General features: G+C 37.2%; 1 protein-coding gene across 5 annotated transcripts in view; it reads right to left on the reverse strand.

The window, feature by feature from the left end:
- Positions 1 to 530: 530 nt before the first annotated feature.
- The window catches only part of FER (FER tyrosine kinase), a 202,338-nt gene continuing 184,150 nt past the window's right edge, over positions 531 to 18,718 (reverse strand). For 4 of the 5 annotated variants that reach the window (XM_087741585.1, XM_087741581.1, XM_087741583.1 and 1 more), the window contains 3 exons: positions 17,048 to 17,202; positions 13,403 to 13,525; positions 531 to 9,167 (listed from right to left, as the gene is read on the reverse strand). In XM_087741585.1, the coding sequence (XP_087597711.1) occupies positions 9,025 to 9,167; positions 13,403 to 13,525; positions 17,048 to 17,202 (421 nt within the window). In that variant the 3' untranslated portion in view covers positions 531 to 9,024. The remainder of the gene's footprint in view (positions 9,168 to 13,402; positions 13,526 to 17,047; positions 17,203 to 18,718) is intronic. The other variant, XM_087741584.1, reaches the window with a different exon arrangement.

Consider the following 18,718-nt stretch of genomic DNA (forward strand, 5'->3'; position numbering starts at 1 on the left):
AAAAAAAGGGAACAGAGCACTAGATCATGTAGAAGAAACAGTATAAAGCTTGGATATGCCTTTAGATTGCCGCATTACTCTTAACTGGAAACACTTACAGATTTTACTTTGCTATTGGGGTGCAGAATACACGTTTGCTTTTCAGTGCCCAGCTTCTTAACACAATTCTGGCTTGAAGAGAAACTCATGGTGTAACATCCTCAAAACTGCAGAGCTCCAGCCCAGAAGCTCTCAGCCTGTTTCAACATGTCCTTTCCCTTCTGGCCGCTAGGTTACTCCTTCTTTCAAGACCTTCTGATATACAAAAGGTAAACAAAAGTGACAGCCAAACTGTGAGTGAGGATCCCACAGATATTAACTCCAGAAATTGCCAGAAAAATTGAAATAAAATTGATTTTTTTTCTTTGCGAAATAGAGTATTTTGAATTGTAGCCATTCCCAAGAGCAATGTTACTAGAGTCGATTTTCCACTTGATTACAGAAGCAAGTGAATAAACACAACCTGTAAATACCAAATAAAATGAGACAGCTTGATACAAATATTTTACATTTATTGGAAGAGTACAGTAAAAAGGAGACTGCAGACTCATTAGTGGTAACTGGTCCATAGGAAAAGACAAAGGACTATTCAAAAATGGTCTGCAGTTTACAAGAATACTGAAATTCTGTTTTGTAACAGCCTAGGAAAATAAAAAGTTAGCTTGAGTTCAAAAGTGTAACTTTAAAGTATATAAAAAAATTGGCAAATAAATAAAGTTAAAATGCAGATCTATTTAAAATTATAAAGGACAGACAACTGGCAACTGTATTACATAGTTATCATTTTCAGACTTGCTTAAAAGCCAGATAAACTCACAAATGTTGTTTCTTTTTTTTTTTTTTTACATGTGTACTTTTGGGAAGAAGCACCCATTTCCAGTGTTATGTATTATCGATCTGTTTCACAAATATATTATTTTTAAACAACAAAGAGTATAAAAGGTGCTTTACCTGGTATTAAACTTGCTGGTGCATACTTTGGCACAAAACTGAATAGAAATCTAAACACGTTTGCAAACAGTATCTGCGCCCCACTCAATGTTACTGGTGTCAAAAGTCTTGCATGTGCTAGCAGGTCAGTGAACCAACCTTCCCTCTTTCCCCAACACCCCTCCTCCATTTCCAAATGCTTACAATTATACAAAGGAAAAGTAACACATGCAACTGAAAAAACAACAGTCCTACCAATCTTAGTCCAGGTTTCATCTCTGGAAGTCATTTGAACATGCATATAACTACACACTCCTTGAACAGAAGGGACAAGACAAGTTTGTATTGTCAGCTTCCAGCCCTCAGAATTTCTTTGCAGGAGCCTGCCTGCCTTTTGTGTCCTGTGTGATGAGCCTATATCATAAGTTTTTTCCTATTACATGTTTTTAGCATTTTAGTGAAAATTAGGTGGGAAGCTTGGTGGAGAAAGCAAGTTAACTTGCCAGTTACAGGTAATGATACACTTAACAGCAGAAACAGATATGTTTCTTCTAGTTGTTCCATCTATTGAAGACTTTGAATCTGTGACATGACCAAGCAGGAGGTGGAAGGAAGGAAAATGATGCAGACTCCCCATTGTATATCACATTTCTGCATTTCGTGACAAAGAAAAAAATATCACTATTTCTCCTTAAGCACTACAACTTCAGGTGATTTAAGGAATTAGCTACACTCAGAGATATAGCAAACTTCCAGTCTCCGGTGGATTTATTAGTGACTTGTAGTAAGCGTAGGTGTATTATAAAGAGGGGCCATGCAGACGGCAAGACCTTCTCTTTGGCATCCTGGCTACATCCACGCTACGCATCAGAATCGCTGACAGCACCTGAATTGGCTACTTGAACTCAGCAGTTCCCTTCCCTGATAAACTAGGGAGGAAGGAAGGTACAGTTCTACCTTCCTCTTGACTTCAAGTCAAATACAAATGTTACTATTGCAGAGATATCTTGAGCAAGGAATACTGCTGTTCAAACTGTATAACAGGTTTTAACTGAAACAATTACTTCAGTGATACTTAAAATGCATTAAACCAGATCAATTCAGACACCTAGTGAAAGATCAGCTCCCTGTAGACTTATCTTCTGAAGCTGCAAGTGTCAGCACTTCACAGTGGTGGTAGGGATATAAATACCAGTGTAAGTAAATGTTATATGATGTACAGAAGTCAAATTTCTAAAAGCAAAATGGATGACAATAATGAATATTAACACTATTTGGAAAAGTCTGTTAAGAAGAAGGAAGTTTACAACAAAGCTTATTGGAATTAAGTTGCTGTTAATTTTAAAGATACTGTTTGGATCTGGTCTGACAGCAAAATCATGCCTTTTTCAAGGAGCATATTTAGCTTTATATTGTTCCCTAGTAGGAGCAGGATGCTCTGTATTGTAAACTAGGCAGTCAGGAGTGTTATTTTTCTGATGTCTTTTACAATGTGGACAATTCACAATATATTTAGGGTTTGTAACTTGATTAAAAACGTGATTTGAACAATGTGAACACCTTGATTCAGTTACTTCAATTTTCATACACAGACATTGCCACAGGTATCAAGGTATAATGTCACTACAATATTTCTGAGTCAAGCAAAGGCAGGGATGTATTTGAACTTTTCTGTCACAAGAGTAACTTTTTTGAACTAAGTGAAAGGGTGTGTATCTGTGGTACACGGAGCCATCAGATGGGAGTTGCAACAGGCCAGATTATTACAGCAGAGCTCAGCTAGAACTGTAAGCTTACTGCAACCCTTTTTAAAGAGCAGAAAGGTTCTTTAATAATTGAAGCAAAAGATCAGAGTGAAGTAGTTTACATATCAGTAGTCAAAGGATTTTGTATTGCTGCTGCATTTAACAATTATGGAATTCTTCATATGTTGAGAAAGACTGAGCTGACAGTGTGGATCTTTTTTTAGTGGTGGAAACTTCTGGCTCATACTTTCAACACGTGTAACCTAGAAGGAATTGCTAAGCAATCTGATTTTTCTTTTAAAAATCATAATTGCCCTAAATTGATGAAGGGTTTCAATGGAGAAGCATGCGCTGTCTCTCTTACCATACTCACAAAACTTAAGTTATGTTCTTATCTGTAAACATTTGTAGTTCTAAAACTAGATGACCGTTCTAAACAGTAGCAATTTAGGGACACTTTTTTCCAAGCCTTCTTTGCTAGTAGCAATGTAAGTCCTAGGCTATCATACTGGTTCACAGGTCGTATTTATCTATAAACACAAAGCCAGTTATTGCAAGTTTTATTTACAAAGCATTCAATTCTGGGAGGACAGAGGAAGAAAGAATGTGGTTCATGGCTCTTCTATGTTTTCACTTTATGACTTCAGTCAACTATATTTGAGGGCTTTATTTATCCATTTTTTATAAGCATGGCTAACAGTTTTTGATTTAGAGAAGGCATACATAAACTGAGATCTATAAATTAACTACTCTCTTATAGCTATAATCTGAAACGCCTGCAAAATAACAATGCATGTACCTAAGCAATCTAATTAGTCCTTCATCTCACAAAAAACCAAACTCAAACCATCTGAAAATTCTAATTTCAGTCCTGCCTAGATGATGTCTGAGAAAACGGTGTTCTAAAACAGCTAATAATACACAACTTCCTGAAAATGAAACAACTCAGAGCTAACACCCAAGTTCTACACCTGGATATATATTCCATTTAGAATTTTATGTCAAAGAGACAGAGAGAGGTCACAGGGACATAAGGGTAACTTACGGTTATTGGTGGAGGCAGCATTTCCTTGGAAAGAACAGTAAATGTATCTGTGAACCTTCCTGTTTTATAGATTAGTAGTAAGGCTGAAATATAGAAATTGCTTTTGCTTATTTGACAGAGAACTAAAACCAAGCTGGCTTCTAGAGTCAAAGCTGTGAAATTTTGGGGGATTAGCTGCTGATTTAAAGAAAATGTCTAGCTTCCAGCTCCTGTTCTATGTGGTGCTTATTATAATGAACACAATAACTCTGGTGACTGAATGTGGAAGTAAAGGAAAATGTGGGAGCTACCAGGCAGAACCTAGTGTACATTTCAGTGAGAAAGTCTTCTCCTTCCTTGGTCTGAAAGTAAAGTTGGGTGCTAATAATGCACTAATATGCAATGCTGAAAAGTATGTAAGAGCTGGAAATCACAAGTGCATTATCGGTTTCAGGAAAGAACCTGTGGCAATACTTGAAAGACTGTTCAGAATGTGACAAGTGAAAGGATTCTTCTGTTTCAACTTGGAGCTTTCAGCTTTTTAAGGGGGTTTTGGGTTTTTTTTTGTTTGGTTGGGGTTTTTTTTTAGTTTTTTAGAAAGGAAAGATATCCTGGGGGAATTCTAGTACAAGATTACAAAAAATATTCTTTACTGAAGTTACTCTTAAAGAAGCTTGATAGGTTTCTGAGGTTGATGCATTTTTCTTATAAGATGTTACTGATGATTGTTTAAGGACTCCTTTTTTAAAGTAAATCTGCAGAAGGAAACTAGAAGAAAACATTTTTAATAAAGCTGATGTTCCAAATTTACCAGATCACTCTTAAAAAAACTCATAGTTGTTTGGAACTTCAGGAATACTGGACTTGCCTTGTACTTTCTAATTACTAATTAAAGTCCTGTATTCCTGAAAGTGAAGGACTGCATGAATATGATTCTAAGAAGAAAAAAACATGTACCTTGGTTGGTGGTAGGGTTATTCTTCCCTCCGTATTCTTCCCTCCACATATCCTGACTTGCCTAGCAAGAATGCTTCCATCAATATCACATGTCCTTTTGTGCTTCAGGAAAAAAAAATTAGTTGGTGAACTCTTCTTTTAATAGCAAACTATTTTATGCTCAGTCATAAAAATGTTACAAATCCAAGTGCACTGGCATAACAAACATTCCTATTGCCTACAAACAGGACAGCTGTTATAGAAAGTGGATTCTCTCAATTAGTCTCTTTCTTTTTATTCCATCTTTATAATGAGTTATTATTACTTGTGACAACCAGCCATTTTCAGAACCACTACTCTTGAATATCATGTTTGATGACACTATTTACACACTAACTCGTCTCTTCAAATATTTCGCTGTTTCTAGTGCATCAGTGGCACTGCCATTTAGAGGACATGACAGCAAGAATAATGGAAACAGGGCTAGTAGTTAATCACTATTGTTAATATCCATGCAGCAGCACATCTGGGAAAATTTGGGGGGGGGGACGACGACGATGACATTTTTAACTGTTTCTGAGAGCTGGTAACCTCAGGAAAGTGTTTTTTTCTTCAGTATCTTCACAATAGGTGCAAAAGAGATAACAAAATAGTTATAAGAGATAACAAACGGATAACTTCATAGTCGGTTTTAGTGATGTGCAGTAGTTTTAGTGATGTGCTCGTGGGATTTGAGTAAGCATAACAGGGGGTCAAAGACATGGATGAAAAAATATTTAAGTAAAGTATGAATAATCTATTATTTCCTTAGCCAGTTTTCTGTTTCTCATCAATAAGATCAGGCCTACTTTACAAACTGCAGTTCTTACTGATAGCTTTCTGGTGATACATGTTCCTATAACAACTTCTAATAAAAATTTTAGGCAACTCTGCAAAAAGGCGGATTTTTGTTAAGAAGAAATGCAATATAACTGTAGTTGCTAAATGAAAAACTAGCGCATTGGTTTCATCAGAAACTAATGAAAATGTACATTTCAAGAAGAATGTCTTGGTAGGATGCTGACTCTGCAAGGTCACACTTTGTTGAAGCAAGGTTTGTTTTCAGACAAGACACTTGTCACTATTTTACTTTCCATAAAATTGAAATGCTTAGGAATCCTCATGGTTTCACTGACGACTGAACTCTGAAGCTAACATGTGTGCTTAATTTCTACTGAAAAAACCTAAGGATGCCCTCAAGACAATCTTTCTTAAAATGATGAATGCAATTCCTTGGAAAAAGAGGAAAATAACAGATAACCTGTTGAAGTCCATCTCATGTAAGATGGCTGAGGTATTTCTACCTAACCTTTAACAGTATTCAGAGTTTCTCCCATTTAACAGTGTAAAAAATTCAGGATTCCCTCAGGCTCCCCGTGGTTGGGACAGTGCTTGTGTAAGAACCTACCTGAAACACTACACTTGCAAAAGAGACCAAGTCTTAACTTTTTTCTAAGTTCTCTAGGATAAACACAGTACATGAACCAAATGACCAGTATATGGCTAACCTATGAATACTGCAAGACTAAGTAATCAAAAGTCCACAGAAAGCAGATATGGTAGCTTTGGTTCTTGAATACCATGTCTTTCTTTTAAATTTCATTGTATAGCAGGTTGATTTGTGAACTCCCCTGTGAGAAGTTTACAAAAACTTAAAACCAGTATCTATAGGTACGGATTGCACTTCCTAAATTGTACAACTGCAATAATTAAATAATTGAAGAGGCATATACCTGTGTTTAAATTTATTCTATAGTTATAAACTCATTCTGGTATTCTCCCAAAGAGGAATTATTTTTTAACTGAACTCATGCCTACTTCAGGAATAATAATAAATGTTCTTGCTGCTGTAGAAATCCCATGTTTAAAAAGGTCTTTAAATTTAAACAGAAGTGTGATAATAATTACAAATGTTAACTATTTCAGAATAAAATATGAGTACAATTTTTATCATTACATGAGAGTCAGGATGGTGACCTGTTAATTTAAGACAAATAAAACAGTATTTTATTTTATAAAAATAAAAAAATATTTCTTTGCCGTCAAGAGGGCATATAGCAAAGAAACAGTTAATCTCCTTCATAGAAGAAGAATATTAACTGTCCAGAGAAGCTATGAACGCTGACACAGGAGACACCTTTATCCTTACTTGCAGACTTTAGTGATGCATACATAAGGACCTGCAGTTGGTCGAATCTTGGATTTTTCCAAATGATTGTGGAACATTCCTTAAATCTTAGTACACTTGCATTTGCATTAGCATACTAGCAAATTAAGGCACATAATTTGTGTACTACTTAAAAGCATACAAACTAAGAAGAATGTTTCCCATTGCTCTTGAAAAATATCTTTGGGCTACTTGGAAGTACAGAAGTAAGTAAATATATCCAGTATGCTTATAAGGAAGTTTAAATTTATGCCACCAAGTTCTCCAAGCACTATACCTTCATGGGTATGTATATGCTTCCTTAGCTCCACGAAAAAAATCACTTAAGAAATGCAAGAAGCACTCACCATTCCTTATACTTGGATGCTGACAGTTCCACCTCAAATGCAGGTGATGTGCTCCAGCACGATCATTCATTGTTTTATTTGGACACTAACTCCAATGTAACAGACAAACTCTTCTAGACTACACATATTTTGGTCACACATAGCCCTTAAACATTACCACTCAGTACTACTATAAATACACTTTAGAGCAAAAATGTGGACAATAGAAAAGCCACCTGAACAGAAATAAAAACATAATGTAGCCACTGACTTCACTGACTTTCAATTCCACTGTAACAATAAAATAATCCTAATTAACATTCCAGATGCTGTGTTACTTACAGTTCCTGTTTCTTACTTGCATTAGCAGCAATTGGCATCCCTTGATCTGAAAAATTGTAGTTAATTCTTAGAAAAATTTTAAACACCTTAACTCTGGAACTCAGACCAGGATACTTGTTCCTATTTCTATGTAGGGCCCTAGAAAATTATTCCAGCTGCAAAGAGGATCCAGAGCCAGAGTAACAAACTGTTCCTTTCCTCCCTCCCCTATCTAGTAAGTTTTTATTCTTTCTGGTGGATTTTTTTTTTATATATAGAAGGTTTTTATTCCTGGTGACATTTAAAACTTGCCTGTCCTCAGTCTTCTGAAATCTGATTGCAATGATTTAAAAAAGTTAGAAGGTTAGTATTTCTACTCTGCCTTGCTCAGCCTGTCAGAGGCTTTAAAAATACTTCTTTATTTTGGTTTCTTGAACAATTTCCTTATGCCATACAGAAGTACTATTTTCCTTTGGACATTATGCATGGAATGTACTTTTGCTTAGCATACACTTTTGTAGGCTCCAGCTGCATTCTGAGAATTACTACCAATTTAAGGAAAAAAATCAGGATCAAAAGCAAATCTAGTAATTCACATTCTTTAAATTCTCTAAGATCAATGATTTTTGTTATCTGCTGCTATCATTAGTAAACTTCATTCTGTTGGCCTACTGCTTTTACATATTCTTTGGAAGGCAAATGATTTGCAGTATTTCTTCACGTGTAGTCAAGACTTGATACTGCTTTTTTTGTTTCTTAAATAAACATAGGTAACTGTAAAGGAGACATATTACTGAATTCTGATGGCTTTGTAGGAAGAAAAGGCATGGCTTAAGTAAATCACATCAAAAGTCAGAAGTGTTTACTACAGTATGGTAAAAAATGCACAAGTAACTCCATTTTCTGCAAAAGAGAATTCTGGATTTTACTGTTTGGTAGCCACATTTGCATCCAGAATCTAACTGACCTTCATCCTTAAAACAAAATAACATTTAAAAATATCAGTTGCAGGAAGAATTTAAAAATATAAAAGTTTCTAGTTGGAATACTTGTCAAAACAGTCTTCAGTTTTAAGGCCAACATGTATGACAGTCACCATATTAGAGTGCTGCTGGTGTTGACATACGGGACAGGGATAGCAGAGTGAGAACACAGCTTAAAGTAGAAAACCTCTGAAAAATGTCACTAGCAGTTACTTGCTGTAAAATAGATAGAAGCCACAGTCCCTTAAATCTATAGTATGTGCTTTTCTATTTACATGTAACCTAAATGACAATATCACTGTGACTGGATATATAGCATTTCGCAGTATATGTCTTTAATGCAGGTGTAGACATCATTCAAGATGGTACACATGTATATAAAAAACAGTTAATTTCAAAGTAATCCTAGAAGAATATTGCAAATAATGTTGTATAAACATATAGTGTTTGAGGGGAAAAAATTACTTCACTGGAAAATAAAGTCCCACACATTGAGTTTGGCACTTGTTTATCACTATGTCACTTTCTTTTTGATTGAAGACAGGTCTTTCTGAATCTCACTGAATTTTGGCCGGTTTTCTGGTTTGTAGTCCCAGCACCTCTGCATTATTTTATGTATTTCTTCTGGACATTTTTGTGGTGCTGACATTCGGTAGCCTGGTTCACAAAAAAAAGGGTAAAATGCTTAGCATTGAAAACGGATGCATATTGACAAATCTAAAAAGAAAAGAGTGAAGTTCAAGATTGTTGCATTAAAAAAGATCTTCAGGGTAATATGAGGAAAGTCTTAATATATAACCCACACAAGATAGGTAATTATTAAACTATTCAAAGCTCAAGTACCAATGACATTTAAGTTGGCCATTGTAAATTGTCAGTATGCTTCTCTAAGGGCAGCAACCTGCACAGGTTTGTTTCCTGTATCTTAGGAAGTAGCTACCCTCTAGGTTTTGTGTTCCCTTTTTTCCCCCCACTAAGGAAATCAATAATAAACATTAAGACAGGAGTAAATTTCTTTGCTCTTTTTCAAAATGGATCAATTTTTATTCTCATGCCTCTTCCCTTTTTTGTCTCTTTAAGAAGTTCCCTTCCCACTTGCACTTTATCTGTTTATTTTTCCTCCCTCCTGTTTTCTTAACTTTTATGTTTTCCCATCATCTTAACTCTCTTACTCTTCTGGTTTGCTTAGATAGGCAGTAGCATTCCACACCTGTCTGCAGCCATCAACTGAAGGAGGCCTCTTACTTGGTGATGAGCAGAAGAATGAACAATCAGTTAAGTAAATTACCAGCTAATCATTCAGAAGCCACAGAAAAGTGGGGGTTCCAGCATATCATCCATATCCTGGACCAAAGAGATGTACTCACAGCAACGAAGGCAACTTCCCAATGAGTAGGAAGTCAGGCAAAAATGCCAGGAGGACTGCATGGATGAACAAGGAGCTCCTGGACAAATTCAAACACAAAAACAGGTAATGTGGGAGCAATACAGAACCATTGTCTGAGCATCCAGGGATGAAGTTAGGAAAGCTAAAGCCCAAATGGGATTGAATCTGGGGAGGGATGTCAAAGACAACAAGAAGGGCTTCTTTAAGTATGTAGGTGACAAAAGGAAGGCTAGGGAAAATGTGGGCCCACTGCTGAATGAGGTGGGGCACCTGGTGACACAGGACATGGAAAAGGCTGAGCTACTGAATGCCTTCTTTACCTCAGTCTTGACTAGAAAGACCGGCCTTCAGGAATCCCAGGCCCAAAGACCAGGGAGAAAGTCTGGAGCAAGGAAGATGTGCCCTTGGTGGAAGAGGATCTGGTCAGGGAATACTTAAGCAAAATGGACATACATAAGTCCATGGGCCCTGATGGGATGCACCCATGAGTGCTGAGGGAGCTGGCTGATGTCACTGCAAGGCCACTCTCAATAACCTTTCATCCATCACGGTGACCGGGAGAAGTGCCTGAAGACTGGAGTAAAGAAAATATCACTCTTGTCTTCAAGGAGGACCCAGGGAGGTGCAGGCTGGTCAGCCTCACCTTGATCCCTGGGAAAGTGATGGTACAGCTAATCCTGGAAACCATTTCCAGGCACAGGAAGGATAAGAAAGTCATTAGGAGTAGTCAGCATGGATTCACTGAGGGCAAGTCATGCTTGACCAACTTGAGAAAATTCTATGATGAAAGGACTGGCCTGTAGATGAGGGGATTTCAGTAAGCCTTTCGAAACTGCCTCCTGTAAGATCCTCATGAAGAAGCTGTTGAAATATGGGCTAGATGAGCAGACAGTGACATGGATTGAAAACTGGCTGAATGGTGAGTCCCAGAGGGAGCTGATGAGTGGCACAAAGTCTAGTTGGAGGCCACTAACTACCGGTGTACCCCAGGGGTCAATACTGAGTTCAATCCCATTTCACATCTTCATTAATGAGCTAGATGATGGGGCAGAGTGCATCTCAGCACATTTGCAGATGACACCAAACTGGGAAGAGGGGCCAATACACCAGAGGGTCATGCACCATTCAGAGGGACCTGGACAGGCTGGAGAAATGGTCTGACAGGAGCTTCATGCAATTCAACAAGGGGAAGTGCAAAGTCCTGCACCTGGGGAGGAACAACCCCAGGCACCAGTACATGCTGGTGGCCGCCCAGCTGGAAAGGAGCTTGGCAGGCAAGGGACCTGGGCATCCTGGTGGACACCAAGGGTTGAACATGCACCAGCAATGTGTTCTTGCAGCAAAGACGACTAATTGTATCCTGGGCTACATTAAAAGAAGTGTTGCCAGCAGGTCAAGGGAGATGATCTGTCCCCTCTGTTCAGCACTGACGAGGCCACACCTGGAATGCTGGGTCCAGCTCTGGGCTCCCCAGTATAAGAGAGACATGGACACACTGGAGAGAATCCCATGAAGGGCCACCAAGATGATGAAGGGACTGGAGCAGCTCTCACGTGAGGAAAGGCTGAGAGAGCTGGGACTGTTCAGCCTGGAGCAGAGAAAGTTCAGGGGGATCTTGTCAATGTATATAAATACCTGAAGGGAGATTGCAAAAAGGACAGAGCCAGGCTCTTTTTAGTGGTGCCCAGTAACAGGACGCGAGGCAATGGGCACACACTGAAACACAGGAGGTTCCCTCTCAACATCAGGAAACAACTTTTCACTGTGAGGGTGACCAAGCACTGGCACAGATTGCCCAGGGAGGTGGTGGAGTCTCCATCCTTGGAGATATTCAAAAGCCATCTGGGAATGGTCCTGGGCACCTGGCTCTAGATGGTCCTGCTTGAGCAAGGTGTTCGACCAGATGATATCCAGAGGTCCTTGCAGACCTCAGCCATTCTGTGATTGTGATTCTATGAATTGTTTACCATATGTAGCTCTCCGAGAAAATGACAGGCAGTAGACAGTAAAGTGAGTTGGCACATAGGACTCTACAGCTATATGCAGCTCCACGACTCCAGACTTACTGCACAGGTCTCTGCATGTCTCTTTCTAAAGCAGAGTATAAATGACACTGGCCTCATACAATAGGTAAATCTGAGAAATATTCTTCCTTTTTTATATTGCATGCATCTGCTCTAGGTGCTGTATTAATGCATGTAACTTCAAAGGAGAATGGCTGGGCTCTAGGACACTTACAGACAAGATATTATGAAACTATCTAAAAATCCTTTCCGTCACAAAGTTTTCCCCTAGAAACTAGTTCCTCAAAACAGTGAGAGCAGCAACTACTTTTTGTCCTTAAAGTAAAGTAATTCTGTATAGTTATTTAGAATTGAAATTATCCTGGTCTAAAGCAAGCACTCAAGTGACAAAATTCACTGAGGGCTCTAACTGATTCAGTAATTGAGATAGATAAGATCAGGAAGAGAATCTGGAGTGTCTTAACTGACTATCCTAACAGAAGAGCTATTATATACTGAAAACCAAGAAAACAGGCTGATAAAAGAAATGAAAATTCCATTAAAAAAAAAATTATTGCTGATGGGCCAACAGGACTATTTTACCCACAGTATAAATAGCTGAAAAAGCATAAACATACTTCTAAATCTTTGAATTTTATCAATTTCAAGAGATTATTATTCTCAGTGGATTAAAACAGAATCTCAGTACTTAGGTAGTATGACTTGTTTTTACAAACACTCCTCTGCTCTGGAAAACGTCGGATTTTTTGATTTGGCCTTTTAAGGAGAAACTTTGATGGTCATCTACAGTGCTTCTAACAAACACTGGCATTCTGTACAAATCAGCAAACTAGTTTGTTTTTTTTTTTTAAATCATTTAGCAGTTTTACTAGCTTAGAACCTGTTTATGAATTACACCATAGTACTATGTAGAGGAGGAACAGTTCTGAAACACCACTAAAGATGATGAAAATAAATCGAAGTCCTGAAATCCTGCTCACACTTATTTGCCTTTTGATTATTTTGTAAAAGAGAAATGTGGCCTTCAACACTCAACTAGCTTACCATTCTCCACCATAATTGCTAAATTTTTGTCTGAAATGTTTTAATAGAGAAGATGGAATGATTTTTTCTTTTGACAGTTTAGAATATTTATACCTGCATTAGCATAATCTTAAATATTTCATTCTGGTCAAGCCTCTGCTTTGCACAGCAGTAAATCCCTTCTCTCCATCTCACCTTTTAGTTCTGCAACAACGAAAGTCAGCATGCTATAAGTCTTCTGTCCTTAAGTCACTGGTCAGTATATTCCTTTTTTTCAAGAAGTATATATATCACGCTACTCCTCCCAGAAAGCTGGATTCAGCAATCAAAAAAATCTCATAATATTTTTGCTAAAGTTGCTGGATGACTCATATGTGATTTCTTTGCTATTTTATACTGTATGTACTACATCCTTATGGATCTATACAGCATTTCTTTCACTGCCTACAAATAACTACCTTTCTCGACTTGTTCTCGGGCTTGTTGGTTGGTCATTCCAGGGTACGGACATACTCCTAAACTGAAGGTCTCCCACAAAAGGATTCCAAAGCTCCATACATCACTCTCAGATGTGTATCTCCCTAAGAAAAGGAGAGAAAACCCTCAGCTTAACGTACAGAGAAATTAATGTTTCAGATAATTATGGCCCCAAATTTTCTGTAAAGGTAAAGTGTTACATTGGCAAACTTTAAGCAGAACAAAGCTGTAGCTACTCATAAGACATTCTGCAGATATCATAGTCTCCTGTATTTCAAATGATAAACAAATTATTTTAAGGTCAGTACCTAGGAATAATCTAAACTAACTTAAAAGTTCTACAATTTGACAGATCTTACCATGCCAGTTATTTTTCATGCAAGTTAAAAATTTCTTTCCTTCTTAAATGCACAAAAATATTTTTTTCTTTTAATACAAAAGGACAGAAAAATCTCAGGTTCCCTCCTCCCCGCTTATTTATAATCACTTTCAATTCAAAAAATGCTTTTAAAACATTACCTTTCCCAGTTCCCTAATATAGCAGGCAATGAGTATTCTGAGAGGAGCTACCATCAACATAGGTTGTAACTGTGAAGAGGGTCTAGTTTTCACACTTTGAGAAATTGTTCTCTGAAAATGAAAGTATAGTTGCTTCAACTTGTTTAATTTGGACCCTGAAGAACTGATGCACCCAATCAGTTAAAGAAAAAGAAAAAAAAATCTGGCCTGCTGGTTCCATTACCTTCAACGATGCTTCAGAGATAGCAAAATAGATAATTGATACATAATTGAATTCCAAACGTCTTTGTGTAATGAAAGCTTTATATTATGGAACAAGGAGAGATCTTGGAGCAGGTATTTCTATTGTCCCTGATGAATTCGCATTAAGAGGGATGGATTCACATCAGAAAGTTAAGGCTCCTAGCCCCTTGCAGCATGAACTGTGAAAATGTTACCTTAAAAATCCATTTTCAACATTACTTTCAACATTTTTCACCACTGTTTTTCTTTGTTCCATACTATTACATTGTATATATGTGTCTTTATTCTTTAAAATATACATATGCTTGTGAATGTATTGTTTGTTCATCTCTAGTCATTAAACAAACCAAACTAAGCCACTTCTGACTAGAAAAAAGGAAAATACATGTAAATTATAGTTACAGTTGGTGATATGACATCTGTTCTGACGTCAGAAAGTTCAGTTTACTGTTAAACTAAGTATCACGTCCAGCTGCACTACATTAGCTTGTGTGCCTCATAGATGGCAATTATGTACATTCACTATGCTCTTTGTAGTAAGATTAGTTTTCTTGTCTATGTATCAACTCTCTTCAGAGTTTGGCATCCAGTAATTTAACGCTTTTCATTGAAATCATTCAGTAGATACAAGATAGGTGATTAGTTTTTTTTTAAAGAAAGTACAAGTTCTTCACAGTTAAATATCTCTTCCACTATGACATTATCTGGGAAAAAAAAAGGCGTGTTCATTCACAAAAAAACCCCTCCACACAGTAATTTATTAACATGACAAACAACTCAAAATGTTGTACTGGAAAAATATACATATTAAATGTGGATTTTAATTTCAAGAGAACAGGAAGCAAAAATACCCTGCACTTGGCCTAAATATGTAATTTTATTAGGAGCTTTTCAAACATTTTTTTCTACTTGCTGGAAGTGATGGAAATCGTATTGCTCCAAGCAAAAATAACTGTATGAAATGGCACTGAATAGCACCCTCTGAACCAAACCTTCAATTTCCCCCAAGCTCCAGTAGCATCAAGATTTCGCTTATGACTTCAGACACAACTCCCTAACCATTCCATTTGCCCTAATCTGATTTCTAGACTTCACAACTTGTGTTTTTTCAATTTAATTTTTTTTTGACTGCCATTGTCATATACAGTGAATACAGAAGTAACTAAAAAATGAACTTTCACATAGTTTCTTAAGCACTGTATCATTCATGTAATAGCCAAATCACTCTATCCCTCATTTTCTTCCAACCTTTAAATCTTGCCATTAAGAACCAGCATGAACAGTTGTTGCCAACTAGTTTTGAAATATTGCAGATTTACTTCTATTTCACTTTGATATCCTTAAATACCTTAAGCCTTACCTACACAAATTAATGCAATACTTATGACCACATTATTAGGATGGTAAATGGTAAAACACAAACGAATTCTTTTTACTCACATCTTTCAAGGGAGTGGAAAAAACAATCCTTCAAAAACACACAGAAGCCTTCTATGACATTTTGAAAGTTGAATATTAGACTGCTGCACACATTCACAAAGGTTTGAGAAAGCTTATTTTCCAAACACTACACAAACCCACTTAAATCTCCTTGAATATGTATGCATTTTAGGAAACACAAAGTAAGTAGATGTTAATCAACTATCCTCTCCTCTCCTGTACTATGCAGAAAAAAGACTCAATAGTACAAAGTGAAGGTGTTGTCACAAGAGCCTGTTTCCTCCTTAATGTATTCTACTGGACTGCATACAGCTATGAAGGATAGGTTGCCATTATATATCAAATAAACTGTACACATTTTTGAAATAACAAAAATAAAAATTCAAAACACCTTTTATAGTGGAACAAACACACAAAATACAAAAGTGTGTTCCCCAGTGATGCCAGCAACACTAACACCTCATAGAATAATTGACAATACAGGATACTGTAACTAAATTTATTATTAGCTTTCCAAAGGGAAGATCTGCTTTATTGTGTTATGCCATTAACTCCTGCAAAAACGGTAATGAGAGGAAGCGTTGTGCTATCAACCATAAGTCACAAACTTATGATCTCCAATGCATGATCTTAAAAAAAAGCTTTAAGAGATGGCAGAAATATTAATAGACACATCAAATGAAGAATTTAGAACTTTTTTTTTTCCAAGTACTCAACTAAAGAACTGGTTGAGAGAACCACATCCAAAATATGGCATCGTTTATTTAATACGCTGCTTCTTCACAGCCCCCTTTACTTAGAAGAACTCACTTTTCTTGTTTCATATAAGCTAAAAAGCTAAATACAGCAGCTTCCATTTCTGTTCTGGACATAGTATGGACCACTTCCCTCAATCAGAAATAATGGATTTTTTTCCCCAAGATAACAGCCTCGCAATATATAAAAATGCAGGTAAAGAAAAGCTGCAGATAAAAAAATGTAAATCAGTGACTACTTTTCTCCAATGCAATGATTTATCTAACAGAGTCTTGTAGTATGTTAACACTTTCTCCCATTTTCAAAGTGGTGCTAGAATAATCACTGCCATAAATATGCAGAACTTGCCATTCATTTTGCTAACTATTATGATTTAGATGACTGACTAGGTACTCTACTAGAATGAGTCAGCAACATAACCAAAGCATTATTTTATTGCTGCATAATATCAATTTTGATGTTGCTGCATTATTCTCTTTGAAGGCAAAACAGTATTTTATACATAACTTAAATAAGACTGAAATATTAAAACTATTATAAACATTGCTTATTTGAACTGGGCACGAGGAATATGTATATATACTCAAATATTGCCCACGGTGTAGTCCTGGTGCTCCTTATGCTACTTTTGATTTTTTTTTTTTAAGAAGATACAGATATGTCCTTACCATAGTTGAGAGCTTCTGGAGCAGTCCACTTGATAGGAATCTGCTTTAGGCCTGACGATGAGTACACGCCATCATCCTCTTGCCGAGACATTCCAAAATCGCTTATTTTCAAAATGTTGCTTTCACCTACCAAGCAGTTTCTTGCAGCCAGGTCTCTAAGTTAGAACAAGAAATAAACCCCCATATTTTTACACATTTGAAAGTACTTGAATCCATTTAAAATGGCTTAGTCCCTCAGCCAAGATGGTGCCATATGGAAAACATTTTTAAGTAAGGGTGAAAAACACTGCATAGCAGTTGTGGAGAAGAGGAATGAGGGAGGAAAAAAAAAGTGTGAGAAATAACCCTGTGAACACCAAGGTCAGTGAAGAACTGGGGGGAGGAGGTGCTGGAGATGCTGGAGGTGCTCCAGGTGCTGGAGCAGAGATTCCCCTGCAGCCCTTGGAAGGACTCACGCTGGAGCAGTTAGTGAAAGACTGTATCTCCTGGGAAGGACCCATGCTGGAGCAGGGGAACAGCAAGAGGTGGAAGAAGCAGCAGAGAAGAGCTGTTATGGACTGACTGCAGTCCCCATTCCTCATTCCCCTGTGCCCCTCAGCAGCAGAAGAGGTGGAAGAGTCAGGAACGAAGGAGTGAAGGTGAGCCTTGGAAGAAGGCAGGGATGCAGGAAAGGTATTTCAGTTTTCCTCTTTATTTCTCACCCTCCAACTGTATTTTAATTGGCAACAAATTAAATTAATGTTCCCCAAGTTGAGTCTGTTTTGCTGTGACGGTAATTGGTGAGTGATCTCCCTGTCTTTATCTTGACCCACAAGCTTTTCTGTCTGATTTTCTCTCCTGTCCTCTTGAGGAGGGGGAGTGAGAGAGCGGCTGGGTGGGTGTCTGGCAGCTAGCCAAAGTCAACCCACCACAACTGCCCTCTAAGGTCACAGAAATAAACCTGCAGATTAACAAATCAGATTTCATGCAAAATGAAACAGAAAAGAAGCACCCTGAAACATGTTTCCATAATTGTGAAAGAAACTGAGAAACCAGAGAACTGGTTCCATCTTCTCTCTGCCCATCTTATCTTAGCATTAGAGTTTCCATCAAAAATAAAAAGCTACTCAGTATAACAGGAAAAGGAATTTTGGCTCAGTGATGGATGAGAAGCTCAGAAAATCAACAACCTTCCTTTCCCTCTCTCTATCTCAAACATGTTTTTTTCAGATTAGGAGGCAGCCTGTAGTAATACCTGATAAAAGACCTACTGTGGCTTCTCTACAGCATACATTTGGAATAATAGTACATGCTAATAATACACTATTAACATACCATATGTATACTACATTTCATTGTTTCACAATGTATTAAAATACTACATAATAAAATATATATTATTATTCCCATCTTAATGTAATAAAATACAGGAAATTTTTGAAGGCAGAAAAACATTAGGCAACAGAATTAACTCTATAACATTAGGAATGTCATGGCAAAGTATTTTTTAAACTAAATTTACAATGTTTGTTTTCAGCTTAGATAGCTAATATGCTCACAAATGGCTTGTCTTACATGTGTATTCCAGAATAACTACATTAGCTTTAATGTTTTGGATTCGAGCTGTAGCATAATTTTGAAGTGAATCCCCTAAGCACTTAATGCACATTCATTGGTTTTGAACAATGATTT

This window comes from Nipponia nippon, unplaced genomic scaffold (genome assembly GCF_047370975.1).
Source record: "Nipponia nippon isolate SJK-2023a ecotype South Korea unplaced genomic scaffold, ASM4737097v1 scaffold_8, whole genome shotgun sequence".
Classification (NCBI taxonomy): Eukaryota; Metazoa; Chordata; class Aves; order Pelecaniformes; family Threskiornithidae; genus Nipponia; species Nipponia nippon.